This window comes from Schistocerca gregaria, chromosome 1, assembly GCF_023897955.1.
Source record: "Schistocerca gregaria isolate iqSchGreg1 chromosome 1, iqSchGreg1.2, whole genome shotgun sequence".
Taxonomy (NCBI): domain Eukaryota; kingdom Metazoa; phylum Arthropoda; class Insecta; order Orthoptera; family Acrididae; genus Schistocerca; species Schistocerca gregaria.
Genome location: NC_064920.1, coordinates 1,069,994,565 through 1,070,010,790, shown reverse-complemented (window position 1 = coordinate 1,070,010,790; position 16,226 = coordinate 1,069,994,565). Strand labels below are relative to the sequence as shown.

Below are 16,226 nucleotides of genomic sequence, written 5' to 3'. Positions count from 1 at the left end.
GGTTCCAGACTGCGGCGCCTAGAACCACTCGGCCACTGCGGCCGGCTCAATGTTTTCATCGACTGATCTATGTTTTGGCAAGGATTTGCTGTCCGTTGTGACAAACACAAATTGTTTGCGCACTGCGCCTCACTGACAATAGATTTCAGTTTCTATGTTTATTAAGTTCGCAATTCAGTTTTATGTACTTCGCCAACTTTGTTTTAATCAGAACGTTTTAGAAAAAATCGAAAGGACTCTGGTATAAATAAAAGTTTTATTACAGTCGCTAAATATGGAATATTTCTCAATTTATAAACACTGTTTATGTTATAAAGGGTGTTTAGTGCAATGGTTTACTACATGTAATGCTGCACAATAACTGCGTTGCACATCGAAACAAAATTAAGTCATTTATGGGGGGAAGTTATCAGTCAAGGTGATGTGTAAAAATAAAATTTTTGGGCCCAATAGTTTTTGTGAAATGGAATGATAAGTGTCAAAGCAGTCAAAACACCATGTGTGTGCACAGGAGAGCAGTGCAGTGGTGACAAAATCGAGCACAACGCGGGATGCGGGGAGCACGTCTCTCTAGCAGCGAAAGGGTTAATGCGGACGTGGTGGCTTTACTTCATAACTGTGCGCTCTCCCCTAAACGTAAGTTTGCTAACTATACTATACTACGGCGGTGCTTCTCTTGGCGCATGCGTCGTTTGCAACTGGCAACTGGCAACAATCTCCCGCGTCTGGGCTGGCATGCGCGAGCCGCCAAGATAAAAGAATTAAACTATAGTTGCCTACAAATTAGTACTGCTCACTGGCGTTTTATGCCAGTACGGTAGTGATTGTTGATATGAAGTGGTTTGCAAATGTAGTATACGGTATTTATTTCCACTTTTCAGAGCTGCAGGTTATCAGAGTATCTTATGCTACACTTTCTACTTGTCTTTCACTCGTGTGTTAAATGGCAGACATTGTAGGTTAACTGAAGGACGTGTGTTGTAACTTACTTTTGAAGATCACTACAAATCATCTCGAGTATTTAACAGAACGTTTCTCCCGTTATCGCATTTATTCGTAAAACTTGTCTGGTTATTTCAATAACTGAGGACAGATTGTATAGTACTCGCCACGTTCTTACGAGACAGGAAAGCTCACTCACATGCATTCGGCGTCTCCTTAACAGCAGAAGCCGCTATGCAGCACTCGTATCCAAGCACACGGGCGTCTTTCCACCCCACCCTTGATATTAAAATCTAACCTACTTAATACACTGACTAGGGTCTAACCTAGCCTAACCTCGTTTGACCCTGCCAAAACCTGATCAAGGATATCGTACACACTATGACCACACTATCGACCGATGTTATCGGGCGACCTCTGGCGACGGTGTCTGACGACCGTTCTCGGTGCCACTGTGAACCCAGCTTTAACTGCAACTGTTCACGTCACTGTAGGTTACTTGTACCAGGTGGCTGCCGAGTGCTGTACAAGTTAAATGCACTGGTAAAGTTGTTACCCCACTAATCGCCGAGCCCATGTGCGCCTAACGCACAACACGAAACATATCCTTATTATGGTACTTGAGTATACTGACTACAGTTTGGCTTCCAACCCACGTGAAACTGAGTCCAATGGGATTCCAGCAAATGCGGAAGAATACATGGTGTTATGTTTACATCAGGTTTATTCTTTTGATGAACGCAGTATAGTCGCACGGGGTGGAGTATGACCACATGAATCTATGGATTTCATAATCGCAAGCAGCAATATAACAGAACGATAAACAGTCTTGACAGGCCACAATCCTGCCGCTGTAAACCGCAATAACAACGCACTGTTTCCCTCAGCAAGTACTTGGTTTCAGTGCCGATAATGTACACCTCTCCAAGCAACCACTCCGACATGTGTGTTATCAGTATTGCTCCCGCACTGTGTGTACACTGATACCGTATTCAAACCGTATGCCTATCGGTGAAATTACGAGAATTAAGTCACGTCTGGTATGTTTAATTGAGCAGTGATTTTCTGTAGGCTTATCATCGCAGCATTATAGGCCGCGAACTGTATTAGGTTCTCATTAGTGTTACAGGTATTTCACCTGCACGGGAACAATCTCATTTCTCTCGGATGTGTCCGGCTGTGGTTTCGTTGTGTAACACCTACGCCAATACTATGCAAACCCCTTACGGTGTTACTGTATGTTAGTGGGCACTTGGGGCGCCGTACCATATTCTCCTTCATAAATAGAAAAACTGTCGGAAAGCCTCCGTTATGAGCTTAAATTTATCTAATTTTACCGCCATGGCCATTTCACCATTTGTGTGTCTAAAGTGTTAATACGTACATGATGCAAGTGGACATTAAGCCTACCTAGCGAATCAGAGACAAAATAAGATGTCTCTGTGTCGACGAAGGTTGAAGTGGAGTCCATGAAGGCAGCTGGAAGTTCCGGTGAGACGGGGCCGTCTATTAGCACACGCCAACCACAACACTAGTTCCTTGAGACAGAGAAGTTGCTGTCCATGCATCAGCACGGCTTTAGAAAGCATCGCTCCTGCGAAACGCAACTCGCCCTTTTTTCGCATGATATCTTGCGAACCATGGATGAAGGGTATCAGACGGATGCCTTATTCCTTTACTTCCGGAAAGCGTTTGACTCGGTGCCCCACTGCAGACTCTTAACTAAGATACGAGCACATTGGATTGGTTCACAAATATGTGAGTGGCTCGAAGATTTCTTAAGTAATAGAACCCAGTGCGTTATCCTCGATGGTGAGTTCATCGGAGGTGAGGGTATCATCTGGAGTGCCCCAGGGAATTGTGGTAGGTCCGCTGTTTTCTATCTACATAAATGATCTTTTGGATAGTGTCGATAGCAGTGTGCGGCTGTTTGCTGATGATGCTGTGGAATCCGGGAAGGTGTCGTCGTTGAGTGACTGTAGGAGGATACAAGATGACTTGGACAGGATTTGTGTTTGGTGTAAAGAATGGCAGCTAACTCTACATATAGATAAATTTAAATTAACGCAGATGAATAGGAAAAAGAATCCTGTCATGTTTGAATACTTCATTAGTAGTGTAGCGCTTGACACAATCACGTCGATTAAATATTTGGGCGTAACATTGCAGAGCGATATGAAGTGGGACAATCATGTAACGGCATTTGTGGGGAAGGTGGATAGTAGTCTTCGATTCATTGGTAGAATTTTGGGAAGATGTGGTTCATCTGTAAAGGAGACCGCTTATAAAACACTAATACGACCTATTCTTGAGTACTGGTCGAGCGTTTGGTATCCCTATCAGGTCGGATTGAGGGAGGACATAGAAGCAAATCAGAGGCGGGATGCTAGATTTGTTACTGGTAGGTTTTATCATCACGCGAGTGTTACGGAAATGCTTCAGGAACTCGGGTGGGAGTGTCTGGACGAAAGGGGGCGCTCTTTTCGTGAATCGCTACTAAGGAAATTTAGAGAACCAGCAACTGAGGCTGACTGCAGTACAATTTTACTGCCGCCAACTTACATTTCGCGGAAAGACCACAAAGATAAGAGATTAGGGCAAGTACAGAGGCATATAGGCAGTCATTTTTCCCTCTTTCTGTTTGGGAGTGGAACAGGAAGAGAAGATGCTAGTTGTGCTACGAGGTACCCTCCGCCACGCATCGTATGGTGGATTTAGGAGTATGTATGTAGATGTAGATGTAGTGGGGGTTCGACTTCTTGAGGGTCGACTCTGAAGACCACATACACAATAAAACGAAGGTACATTTTCAACTTTATGGAATAATCTAAACTCTATGGGAACTGGACAGCATACTCGGCAAATTCAGTATTATAGAGGATGGTTAGAAAGTGTGAAAAGATTCTAAGAGTGTTGCAGGATATGATGTGCTGAGAAATAATCATTCAGAAAAAAATTCTGATATGTTGCTCCGTTCCCGGGTTAATTAGCGTTTGAAGTTAGCCAATCAGACCGTTGCGCGCCCGCAAATTAAAGCCACTCGCCAGAGACGGTGTGGCCAAAAGTGTTGTTCGTTTGGTTTCCTAAAACCGAACAAGAGAGTGATACAAAAACTGGACATCTGAAGGTAGTACAGATCGAACCAAGGGTTGGGCAGCCTCGTGCCCTATCATATACAGCATGACAACTGACGATTATATCTAGCGGGCCGCTTGAGTTTGCGCGCGCGCAACAGCCTGAATGGCTAAATTAAATGCTAATTAACTCGGAAAGGGCCCAACGATTGATTTTTCTTCTTAATTATTTCTCAGCACAACCAACCTTGCAACGCCCCTCCGACTGTTGCTGACCACCCCGTGCATCATCGACTATCCAAGATCAGCGAACAGGCACAGGATGTTCGAGGTCGAAGAATTAAGGTGCCAAAAATTTGTAATAGGTACGGAAAAATGATACCTACATTTAAAACAGCCCGCCCGGTTAGCCGATCTGTCTGACGCACGCCTTTCCGGGCGGGAAGGAGCGCCGGTCCCCAGCAAGAATCAACCCGGCGGACTTGTGTCGAGGTCCGGTGAGCCGGCCAGTCTAGATGGTTTTTAGGCGGTTTTCCATCTGCCACGGCGAATGCGGGATGGTTCCGCTTATTCCGCCTCAGCTACAATATGTTGGCTATTGCTGCGCAAACAAGTTCTCCACGTACGCGTACACCACCATTACTCTACCATGCAAACATAGGGGTTACACTCTTCTTGTGTGAGACGTTCCCTGGTGTGTGTGTGTGTGTGTGTGTGTGTGTGTGTGTGTGTGTGTGTGTGTGTGTAGAAGGGAGGGGGGGTCCACCTGGGGCTGAACCGCACAGTAACCCTGGGTTCGGTGTCGGGCAGCGGAGATGTGAAGTGGACTGCGGTAGTCGTCGTGGGGTTGTGGACCACTGCGGCTGCAGCGGGGACGGAGCCTCTCCGACGTTTCTAGGCCCCCGGTTAACATACAATACAATGCAATACATTTAAAATAAAACATAACAAAATTTGTATTCATTGTTTCAGGTACTAACTCTTTGAAAATATGTATTCCTCGAGGATTTCAAAGCAAAAGTACAGGTGTCGCTAAGAAGCCTAGCCTAGCCTAGTGTCTCTGCATTGTGATAAGTTGTTTCCTTAACTTCTCTAATTATTACAGAGTTTGGTTTGTGAAATATGTAACTGTGTAGACATAGTGTGAATCATCATGGGAATTCAGGTTCGCCTATTATGGATACAACTATTCTTTTTAAAGCCAAACTTCTTTTGTCACGTTTGTGCCATCGCTAGTGGGTACTTTTATTCCGGTGTGCAAAATGAAATCACTTTTTAAGTAATGATTATTAGAATAACAATTAGGCCTAAAATATTTTGTGTATGTTATTTTTGCCTTATTCGTTTGAATGCTGTGTTCTGTAGGACCTCCTTTATATTATTATTGTGAGATTGGTTAGCAAGTTAGCTAAGCTGAATTCCCACAATTTAGTCGCAACACGGCTGGTATTATAGCTTCAGAACCAAGCGAACTTCTTATAACTATTACTCGCCTTTTCCCGTTCTCTACGAGGTCGGCGGCATTGTAATATCGGTTTTGGCAGTGTTCGTGACAGTTGCCGATTGATGCTCTTCCTGACACCAGCACTCCCCCCCCTCTCTGGGACGGAATTCGTGTACTCCCGCCCTCTGAGTAGAGGGTAGATGACTTGTTTGAGAGCGAACGTTTTCTAAATGTTAAGATAACTTACAGGAATGTAGCCGGGTGACGTGGTCGACAACCTTCGATATTTCGACAGGAGCGCAACCTGTCATTTTCAAGGCAAAACTGCAGCAAGAAGCGAATTTAAGTGCGTCTGCCCCTTATGTTCTGTACACGGATCCTCCACAGTCCTGATAGCCTGACCAATATATCACATACCACAAGTGCAAGGTATACGGTAGACAACCGACGTAAGCAAATCCGCCAATGCAGAATATTGTCTTGGAACAGGTCATTCTATGGAATATAATACGGAGACTGGAACGCACTCCCCCCTATTGGGGCAGTGTTATTAAGGAAGCTGTTGAAATTAAATTAGCAAGGAGCCTTATAAATATATTGGCTGTTACTGTTTAAATGCTGCATGGAATCCTGCTCTCTCCCTTGTTCAAGAAACATAAGGATAGAGTTTATGTTACCTCACCCGTTGATTATCAATTTCACTACCAGTAACTTCGGACGTAGGCCATCTTTGGTGTTTTTTTTTTTTTTTTTTGTTGGCCGCTGTGGCCGGACGGTTCTAGGCGCTTCAGTCCGGAACCGCGCTGCTGCTGCTGCTGCTGCTACGGTCGCCGGTTCGAATCCTGCCTCGGGCATGGATGTGTGTGATGGCCATAGGTTAAAGTAGATCTACGTCTGGGGGACTGATGACCTCAGATGTTAAGTCCCATAGTGCTTAGAGACATTTTTGAAGCATCTTTGGTTTGTGATGGCGCTTTTGTGTGTGTGTGTGTGTGTGTGTGTGTGTGTGTGTGTGTGTGTATGTATGTATGTATGTGTGTGTGTGTATGTGTGTGTGTGTGTGTGTGTATGTGTATGTGTGTGTGTGTGTGTGTGTGTGTGTGTGTGTGTGTGTGTGTTTTTCTGGAGTTTCTCTGAAAACCGAGGTTTTTAAATTCGCTTGCACAGAACTTTGCATACGCCGAGAGAAGCTATGGTCTCGTTTCAATGTTTGCATAGCGTGTGTCTGAGGCGGGACTTCGTTAGCGGCCCAATGTTTACCTAGATGGATGCGGGAAACTGCCTAAAAACCACACCTAGGCCGGCTCTCCAGCTGTTTTTAATATGCGAGAGTGATTCGATTCCAGTCAGGCTCGCTTTTCCAAATCCTGGAAGAAGCGCGTTAACGCTCGACTATCCAGCAATCGATGATGTACACTACTGGCCATTAAAATTGTTACACCAAGAAGTAGTGCAGATGATAAACAGGTATTCATTGGACAAATATATTATACTAGAACTGACATGTGCTTGCACTTTTACGGAATTTGGGAGCATAGATCCTGAGAAATCAGCATCCAGAACAATTAACCCTGGCCGTAATTACGGCCTTGATACGCCTGGGCATGGAGTCAAACAGAGCTTGGATGGCGTGTACAGGTACAGCTGCCCATGCACCTTCCACACGATACCACAGTTCATCAAGAGTAGTGACTGGGGTATTGTGACGACCTAGTTGCTCGGCCACCATTGACCAGACGTTTTCAATTGGTGAGAGATCTGGAGAATGTGTTGGCCAGGGCAGCAGTCGAACATGTTCTGTATTCAGATAAGCCCGTACAGGACCTGCAGCATGCGGTCGTGCATTATCCTGCTGAAATGTAGGGTTTCGCAAGGATCGAATGAAGTGTAGAGCCACGGGTCGTAACATCTGAAATGTAACGTCCACTGTTCAAAGTGCCGTCAATGCGAACAAGAAGTGACCGAGACGTGTAACCAATAGCATCCCTTATCACGCCGGGTGATACGCCAGCATGGCCATGACGAATACACGCTTCCAATGTGCGTTCACCAGGATGTCGCCAAACACGGATGCGATCATCCTGATGCTGTAAACAGAACCTAGATTCATCCAAAAAATGACGTTTTGCCATTCATGCACCCAGGTTCGTCATTGAGTACACCATCGCAGGCGCTCCTGTCTTTGATGCAGCGTCAAGGGTAACCGCAGGCATGGTCTCCGAGCTGATAGTCCAAGCTGCTGCAAACGTCGTCGAACTATATGCGTGCAGATGGTTGTCTTGCAAACGTCCCCATCTGTTGACTCGGGGATCGAGACGTGGGTGCACGACCCGTTACAGCCATGCGGATAAGATGCCTGTCACCTCGACTGCTAGTGATACGAGGCCGTTGGGACCCAGCACGGCGTTCCGCATTACCTTCCTGAACCCGCCGATTCCATATTCTGCTAACAGTCATCGGATATCGACCAACGCGAGCAGCAATGTCGCGATACGATAAACTCCAATCGTGATGGGCTACAATCTGACCTTTGTCAAAGTCGGAAACGTGATGGTACGCACTTCTCCTCCTTACACGAGGCATCACAACGTTTCACCAGGCAACGCCGGTGAACTGCAGTTTGTGTATGAGAAAACGGTTGGAATCTTTCCTCATGTCAGCACGTTGTAGGTGTCGGCAACTTTGTGTGAATGCTCTGAGAAGCTAATCATCTGCGTATCACAGAATCTTCTTCCTGTCGGTTAAATTTCGCGCTTGTAGCACATGATCTTCGTGGTGTAGCAATTTTAATGGCCAGTAGTGTATTATTATTGTGCAACAGTTAGCACTTCCTAGTCTACTGCAAGACAAACCTTAAAATCTGTCGCAAAGTAATCCCACCGTATCTCATAAGACCCGGAACTAGCCCATCGCCGAGATAACCACCCATAACGCATAGTGATGGATATTTCACCGCCACGCGTCACGTGAGAGGCTCTGCTCCGGCCGGCAGCGGCCTCGTTTTAAAAGCATAGAAAGGGAAGCAAAATGTTATACTTTAACTTTTGGTGTGAAGATTAAGATCTAACGTGCTGTCGACAACGAGGTCATTGGGGAACTAACACGGGCTCGGATAGCAGGAGAAATCGGCTGTCGCCTTTTGAAGGAAACCAACCTGGCAACTGCCTCCAACAGTTTAAGCAAACCTAAACGGTATGGCATACAACACTGTCAGAAGCGTCTTGCGCTTCCTACTGTGACACTGTCGCTTCATTGCAAAGAAACTGTCTGGTGGCGTATAACGCCAAGTAGCCAAGTGCAATCCAACTGTTCAGTATTATCAAGGAAGGCTTTCTTGGCGAATTTCGCTGATGAAATCTTTTCAGTCTATCAGCGGGTTAAATTTCGTGGTACAAATTTCACCACGCGTTTTCTACTATTCGTCTCAACGCGACCAATAGAAAATGGTGTTTAACGGTTGCCTGAAGATCAGGCTGGCACTAGTGATAACCGTAAAACATTTCATAATCGCTGTTCTCTTTGGACCACTACAGTGAACTGTTTTCAACTGTTTTCATTGTGTTTCAGGACGCTAGTTGGCGTCATTGAGCAAAACGATTTATTCTGACATTAGAGAAAGTGACTCATATCCTAGCACGGTTTCTCAGTGTTTTCTGCAGAAATCGAACCACATTAAATAATTTTACAAAACATGTAACAAAAAAAAAGCAATACAGGCAATAATGGCTATCCACGTAATGGAACATATTAGATTCTCAGCCTAGAGGTAGCAATGGCGCTATTCAGAGCCAAAATCTTGCTGTTACTGACTTACGGCACAGAAATCATTGGAACACATCTCTCAGTAAAAAATGTAACGACTCTAGGAAGAGTAAAGGCGACGTACAGGGTGATTATAACTGAAGTTAAACTGTCAACACGCTTTAGAAATAACACCACTGGTCAGAATTACTTCAAATTGCAACGGAATATTATCCGAGGAGGAAAACGTATGGCAGAAGGAAAAAAAATAGTGTGAAAACTCATCAATAGACGGCGCTGTATGTGTCAGAATACGTAAATGGAAACACCTGTCATGCGGATGATCCATTGAAGTTAGTATAAACACGTCGGGTACATGGCTTTTCCTCCTTTCGTGTCTGCGACATTCGCCATGACTGTCTCAATGCAGGATCGCGCTCTGGTTGTAAAGCTGCATTACAAAAATGATGACTGTGCACAAGTCGCTCTGCAGAAGTTCCAGACACTAAAAGGTTTTGAAAACAGGCGTTTGTCGATGACTGCCATGGGTCTGGAGAAAATGATTCGGAAATTCGAAAAGATGGGTTCTATTGGTGTACAACCTGGTAGAGGGAGGAAACGAATTGATTCGACGTCAGTGGAAGCAGTGGCCACAGCAATGCAGGAGGAGATGAGTGGTGGGGTGCAAATGTGTAGAGCGCGGAGAATTGTCCTAACATTGGACGTACCCGTGACCACGATGCGTAAAATCCTACGAAACATTCTTCTTTGGTATTCATTCAAAATTACCCATGGACCTGCCATCAAGAGAGACATTTGCTTTAGAATTTCTTGCTCGCATCGAAGTGGCCGTGGATGATTTTGTGGACAGACGACACCGTCTTCCATTCGACAGGATATGTCAAGGCACAGACTTGTCGAATACGGGCAACCGAAAATCCACACGCAAATCAACCAGTACCACCTCATCCTGAAAAGGTGATTGTGTGGTGCGGATTGACGGCATAATTTATTATAGGGCCATATTTTTTTCGAAGGGGCAGGTGCTTCCGGTCCTGTTACTTGTACCGTCACTGATAAGTGTCTTACGCAACCACGTCAATCCAGCTCTCCAACAGTGTGGATGGGTTCATTTTTATGCAAGATGGCGCACCTCCGCACATTGCAAATCCAGTTAAGCAGCTGCCGAAAGCTCCATTTCGGAAATGCTACAATTATCAGCCGCTTGTTCTCTACATCCTGGCCGTCCAGATCGCCGGATTTTTATCCGTTTGACTTCTGGCTGTGGGGCTATCTGATAGATGATGTGTTCAGTGTTCCGACTGCAAACTTAGCTGCACTGAAGGCACGCATTGCGCAACACATTCTGAACGTGACCCCAGAAACACTTTGATCAGTTGTGGGACATGCTGTTTCTCGATTTCAACGGTGGACAGCATATTGAACATGTTTTACGCTAGTCACACGGAAATTAATAATCCGATTTGATTTTGACTGATTCCTTTTATGCGGTTTCTGGCATCAGGACAATAAAAACCGACGTAACTGATTCTTTTTATGCTGTTTTTGGCCTTAGGACAGTTAAAAACCTCTGTTTCCCATCCGATGTGATACGACCTTGCCGTGGTTGATGGGCTTATGTAATTAACAGTATCACACCTGTACACCCATGTACAGTTTATTTAACGTAAACTGTACACCTTAGGCATTATTGTACGATTCATCTGTCATTTGTAGTCGACCACTTAATTACGATGCTTACAGCGCCATCTATTGCTACATTTTGTAACCATTTTTTTCTTCTGTCATACGTTTCGTCCCCCCAACCCCCTTCTCCGATAATTTTCCGTTGTAATTTGACGTCATTCTGGCCAGTGGTGTTATTTCTACAGCGGTTTGAAAATTTAATTATAATCACCCTGTATATAGAGAAAGCGATCGGAGGATCCACAACATAACGATACACACTCTTCTACCTGCTGGCGAGAGATTCCTTCCTCATTGAAGACCTACGACCATATCTGATGCTGCCCAACACCAACGTTATGGAATGTCGACTATAAGAATTGAAGGTAAAAAGGGAAAACATACCTCCAGAATTCTACAGCAAAGGCCCCTGACAGAACGACAAATGAAAGCTTCGAGATGAGACACGTCGTTTCCAGTATGGCTGCCCATGGTTTCCAGGAGTGTAAATTGTGTCATCGAATATGCAGGCGTTACCATATAGAACCCTCCACCAAAAGGACACCGACAAAAGGTCACTGCAAACCACAGTATGTAAAATTTCTAATTCGTGTATTATCACAATTGTACTTTGGGCTTGCATGACTATTTGGCTGCAATAAATGTACTATTATAATTAAGAGTAACAAAAATCTTTCACGTGTCTATATGTTTGGCAAACAAAGTTTTGGTCCTGTATATGTTGTTACTTTTTAATTAGTGGATGACCAGTCGATCTACTACAGAGTTCATCATCGGGTCAATTTTCCTTGGTGGTAGTTAAGTATCCCTGGCTTGGAATAGATCGGTCCGTGCTGGCGTTGAAAACACTAGCAACTTACACGCGACCGCGACTGTGTTTGCCAAATAAATGACAAATTTAGATCGCTGTTTCTTGGAACAACGTCCCAAAAAACTGTATACACAAAAGTATTCTTGAATGCTTCCCAGAGAAAGAAGTGTGACAGTGTGTGTGTTTGTGATCCTGGTATCTACGAAGGAGGTTTATCTCGTAAAAATCTTAAAAGTACTGTATTCAGGCAGATCTGGCCAAATATTACGAGAAGCATACACTAGCTTCTAATGAAGAGAACTAAAGTTTTTCATTTAACGAATCTTATATTAAAGGAGGAAGAATAGGTTTTAACGTCACCTGATAACGACATCAAAGACTGAGAAAAAGCTCCGAATGTTTCAAACATGGGGAGGAAAATCGGCCCTGCCCTTTCAGCGGAACCATACCGGCATTTGCCTGGAGCGACTTAGGGAAATTACGGAAAGCCTAAATGTGGATGGCACAAAGCAGATTTGAACTGTCAACTAAATGAGTCAGTCATATGATTAAAAAGTTACACAGATACATTAAATAGAACATTGTAACACGGCTCTAATGTCGAAGATACGCCACGTTGGGCTAACAGGGAAACATCGAGTGGATACAAATAAGGGAAATCTGAATGTTGACATTTCTGGCACATGCCCTACGTCAAATGTCTGTTATAGTATCTCGCGAGAACCAACTAAGAAAACAGCTGACATCCGTTTCCACTGGTAGAGCTATGAAAATTCCTAAGCTCTTCATGTCCAATGATTAGCACAGATTAATTAGACTAACTACAGAACGTCAGCTACCATGTTACTAAAAACAATCTTTCCTACTTTGTTTTACCACACAGAGGCGTAAAGGTAGTCATTCTTTCAGTGCTCCACACTAAAATGAAACAGGAGAAAACATTAGTAACAACAGAAAGTACTTTCTTCCAGGCACTTCACAGCGACATGCAGAACACAGATGTAGACATTTAACTACCTGATGCATCCAGAGTCTAGAGAAAAAGTTCATCAGGATGTTTGCTGACATTTCCTTGTGAGGCCATTCAACAATGCTGAGATTATAAAAATAAAATCATATTTAACGAGTAGGGTTTGGTTCTCTCACTTTCGTTAGAAAGTATTAAAGGAAAAGGTGTAAGTTCATCCCAATCACATTGCGGTTCTGGTTTCCTGTAGAACATGGAGGTTCAGACTATCACAGATTGTGATGCTTTTTCAGCAGGGGATAATCTGAACAAAAACGGCTTCCTGTAACGACGTAAGATTTCCTTTCTCCATATCTTGAGACCTTGCTTCGAAACTTCAGGCATGAGACTGATACTGAAAACAACAGATGTTTTTATTAGCATGTGCTTCGCAACTTTCATAAAATAAAATGTTTTTTCCCAAAACAACCGTAACTCAAAAATGGCCTAACATTACATTTTATTAATCTCTTCGAGTTTGTACAATCTTAGTTTAAATGTTAGATTATTTTTTGTCATTCTTTTCACTATAAACCAATTGATTTTCTGTTCAACGTCAATTAACGTCGTACGCGCGGAAAAAAAAGACGCAACATTTGACTAGTGATACGGATTTCCAGTATGTAACAGCAATCCAAACATTATGCACTCAACGCAGACCTCTGTTTTGGCCATTTAATTCTGTAACAAAATTTTCTTAAACAATAATGCTCTACCAATAAGTTAAGGGCCAGATAAATTTGTGGGAAATGTATTGTGAATTTCGATGGATGAAGCAACGGCGTCGTCAACATGCTTTCCTTGAATCTGTGAACTGACTGAATTTATTACTGAATCTTAGATTTAACGTTAATCCGAACCATGGTACAACTTCGAGGATCTGAAAACAACGGTAAGCGTCAAAATTTGACTTTTTCGTATGTCCCAACCTCAAGCAGGCAAAGAGCAAATTTATTAATGTAACAATACCACACAAAGGATTAATAGCCAAAAAAGCACAGACTGGACACTTCTTTTGCCAATAAAGGAAGTGAAAAAATGGACACTTCCTTAATGCCTGAACTCTAGTCCCCGTTTGTGCGCACTTCAAAGACACTGTGTGCGTTCAGAAAATCGGCGTCCTCTGTTTTATAACCGATATATAAGGAACCACACCTCGTCGAGTTTTATAACCTAAATCTACACAAACCAGCGTTCTACTCATACGGTACCGTGACTGTAGAACGTGATAAAATTGTAATAAAATTAGAAAAAAAAACTGTAATACAAAGAGCGTAAGTGGGTGAGAACGTACAAACAACGTTTCCAACGCAAGACATCGAAGCGGCAACTTTTTGAAAATCGTAGTTTTGTAACAGTGAATTATTGGGCTGTCGGTTGCATTAAAAACCGAGTCAAATTATCTGCAGCAAAAAAAAAAAAAAAAGAAACCACACGTCTATTGATAAAAATGCCTTTCAGTATCCATCGTCAACCGCTGGTCTCTAAGCGACCAGTCCTCAAAAACGACAACGTTAATTTTCATTAAAAATTGTGTAATATAATTTTACTCTGGCCTCAGATTTAACGTCTCATAATCGAGCCTATTAATGCTAATTTCTGTTAACGCAGTTGGCGCAGATTTGTACTCTGACGCGGTTCACGTGAACGTGGCTTTCTGAGATACACAGGCTCAAAGATAAAAGTGGCTATAGGTACTGTATTGTTGGTGTCCACCTCAACGCAGCTTGCGCGTAAATTTCGGGCCATCCTTACGCGTCCGCAGTAGCACCACTTTTAATTATCTGTATCCTCGTGAACTGCACGAAATAGATGGGCATTGACTATGTGTGTGTGTGTGTGTGTGTGTGTGTGTGGAACAAAATATGCACAAGAACGAAGCGCTTCACGTGTTGGCGCCCACAGGTATAGTTCTTAGATTCAAAGCCTATCATTACTGAAATGAGCACTTGACAAAGAACGAATCTGTGTCAACACTACGAAAGTAATATCAATTTGTACTGGAGTACACAGAGACGTCTTCCGTAGAAGCCAGGGAATGCAGATTCAGTTGCTTCACCTGCAAATTGCACGAAAAGTTTAAGAGTTTGTTTACGATTTATCAGCAACTGGGTAGTTGAGTGACATACAGGCCGATTTATTAGTCGCGCATCATACGCACGGGATACTAAACAGTAGAAATCAAGTGCGCTGGATTGGTCACCGATAGGTGTAAGAATCGCTCAATTTATCTACATAATTACAAAATTAACGAAGTTTATTTCTGAGACTAAAAGAAACTATTTTGCAAATTCTACGATTAATGCGCCGAAGAGTATTGATATGTATGATAAAAACTAGTGGCTATGCGAAATATATAAGCCTAGTACCGGGAATTAACTTTTGATTTCTGCTAATGAAAAACTGTCTTATTCATCGCTGACAAAAAGCGACAGGCTTTATAAAATTCACTAGTTGTTGAGACTTAGTTGTCAACATGTGTCAAGAAAAATATAAGTAAATATATACATGTTTACAAAAAGCGAAGTACTCACCAAATGAAATCCTTGCAGTGGCTGCAAAACGTCGGCTGCTTAAAGAATCGAGGAATAAATTTATGATCTTTGACGTTGTACACATTTTTCTTCTTCAAAGCACCCTTTCGGCCTCGAAGCCTAAGGCCGAAAACCGTGTTTGTATCGCCCGAACCGGGAGCGTCATCGACAACATTCTCCTCGTCCGCCATATCTGCAAATGTCAAGAGATCCGAGCGGCAAGTGACTGGGAGAGTATCCATATCGATCATTTGACAGGAGTTAGTCAAATGTGATACTGAAACGAACAGAACGTTACATTTGCAACTTCCTTATGTTATGAAAAATGTTTTAATTTTAAACTCTGCCTTAAAATGGTATGTAGAAGGTATGATATCATAATTAAAAGTTCCACAAAGTTACGTACTTGAATTTAGGCGGCGTGTTCGACCTATGGAGGTGCAAGATTTAAAAGTCAACACTTCAGCACTCCTGCTAATTCATAGTGATAAGAATAGGGCATACGCAAATTATAATCTGTTATTTAGCAGTAAATAGAAAGCTGATTTGCCTGAAAACACATGAAGAATGTGCAAACATTGTTAGCTTTGCCACTTGCAAGCTTGTTCACGTTTTGAAATCGATTTTGGTGACTTATATGGAGTTGATAAAATAATATTGTGCTGTCTCGGTTTCTCTATTTCCGATTTGACACTTCCTTCGCCGAGTTACATTGACTACACGATTATGACCATCTTTATTTTAGGCCGTACGTCTTTGGAAACTATGTAAAGAAAATCTTAGGTTTTGTTTGTAAATTTATGCAAGCGGAGAGATGTTAGAACATGAAGATTTTCCTTTGCTAAGTGTGTTTTGTATGTGAGACGTTAGTATAAAAAATTGTGTGGGTGGTTTGCTGCCCTTCTTGTAGTTTGGTGGAAATTACTGCTTTGTTGTTGTTATTTTCAAGAAGATGCATATTCTGTTA

At 43.0% G+C, this 16,226-nt stretch overlaps 1 protein-coding gene across 2 annotated transcripts in view; it reads right to left on the bottom strand.

The window, feature by feature from the left end:
* The window catches only part of LOC126281608 (protein kinase C, brain isozyme), a 1,181,175-nt gene extending 1,165,500 nt beyond the window's left edge, over positions 1–15,675 (bottom strand). Inside the window, exons 1-2 of one of the 2 annotated variants that reach the window (XM_049980720.1) lie at positions 15,666–15,675; positions 15,260–15,536 (exon numbers count right to left, since the gene is read on the bottom strand). In XM_049980720.1, coding sequence (XP_049836677.1) covers positions 15,260–15,510 — 251 coding nt within the window. In that variant the 5' untranslated portion in view covers positions 15,511–15,536; positions 15,666–15,675. Of the gene's footprint in view, positions 1–15,259; positions 15,577–15,665 lie in introns of those variants that run through there. The other variant, XM_049980728.1, reaches the window with a different exon arrangement.
* Positions 15,676–16,226: the final 551 nt, after the last annotated feature.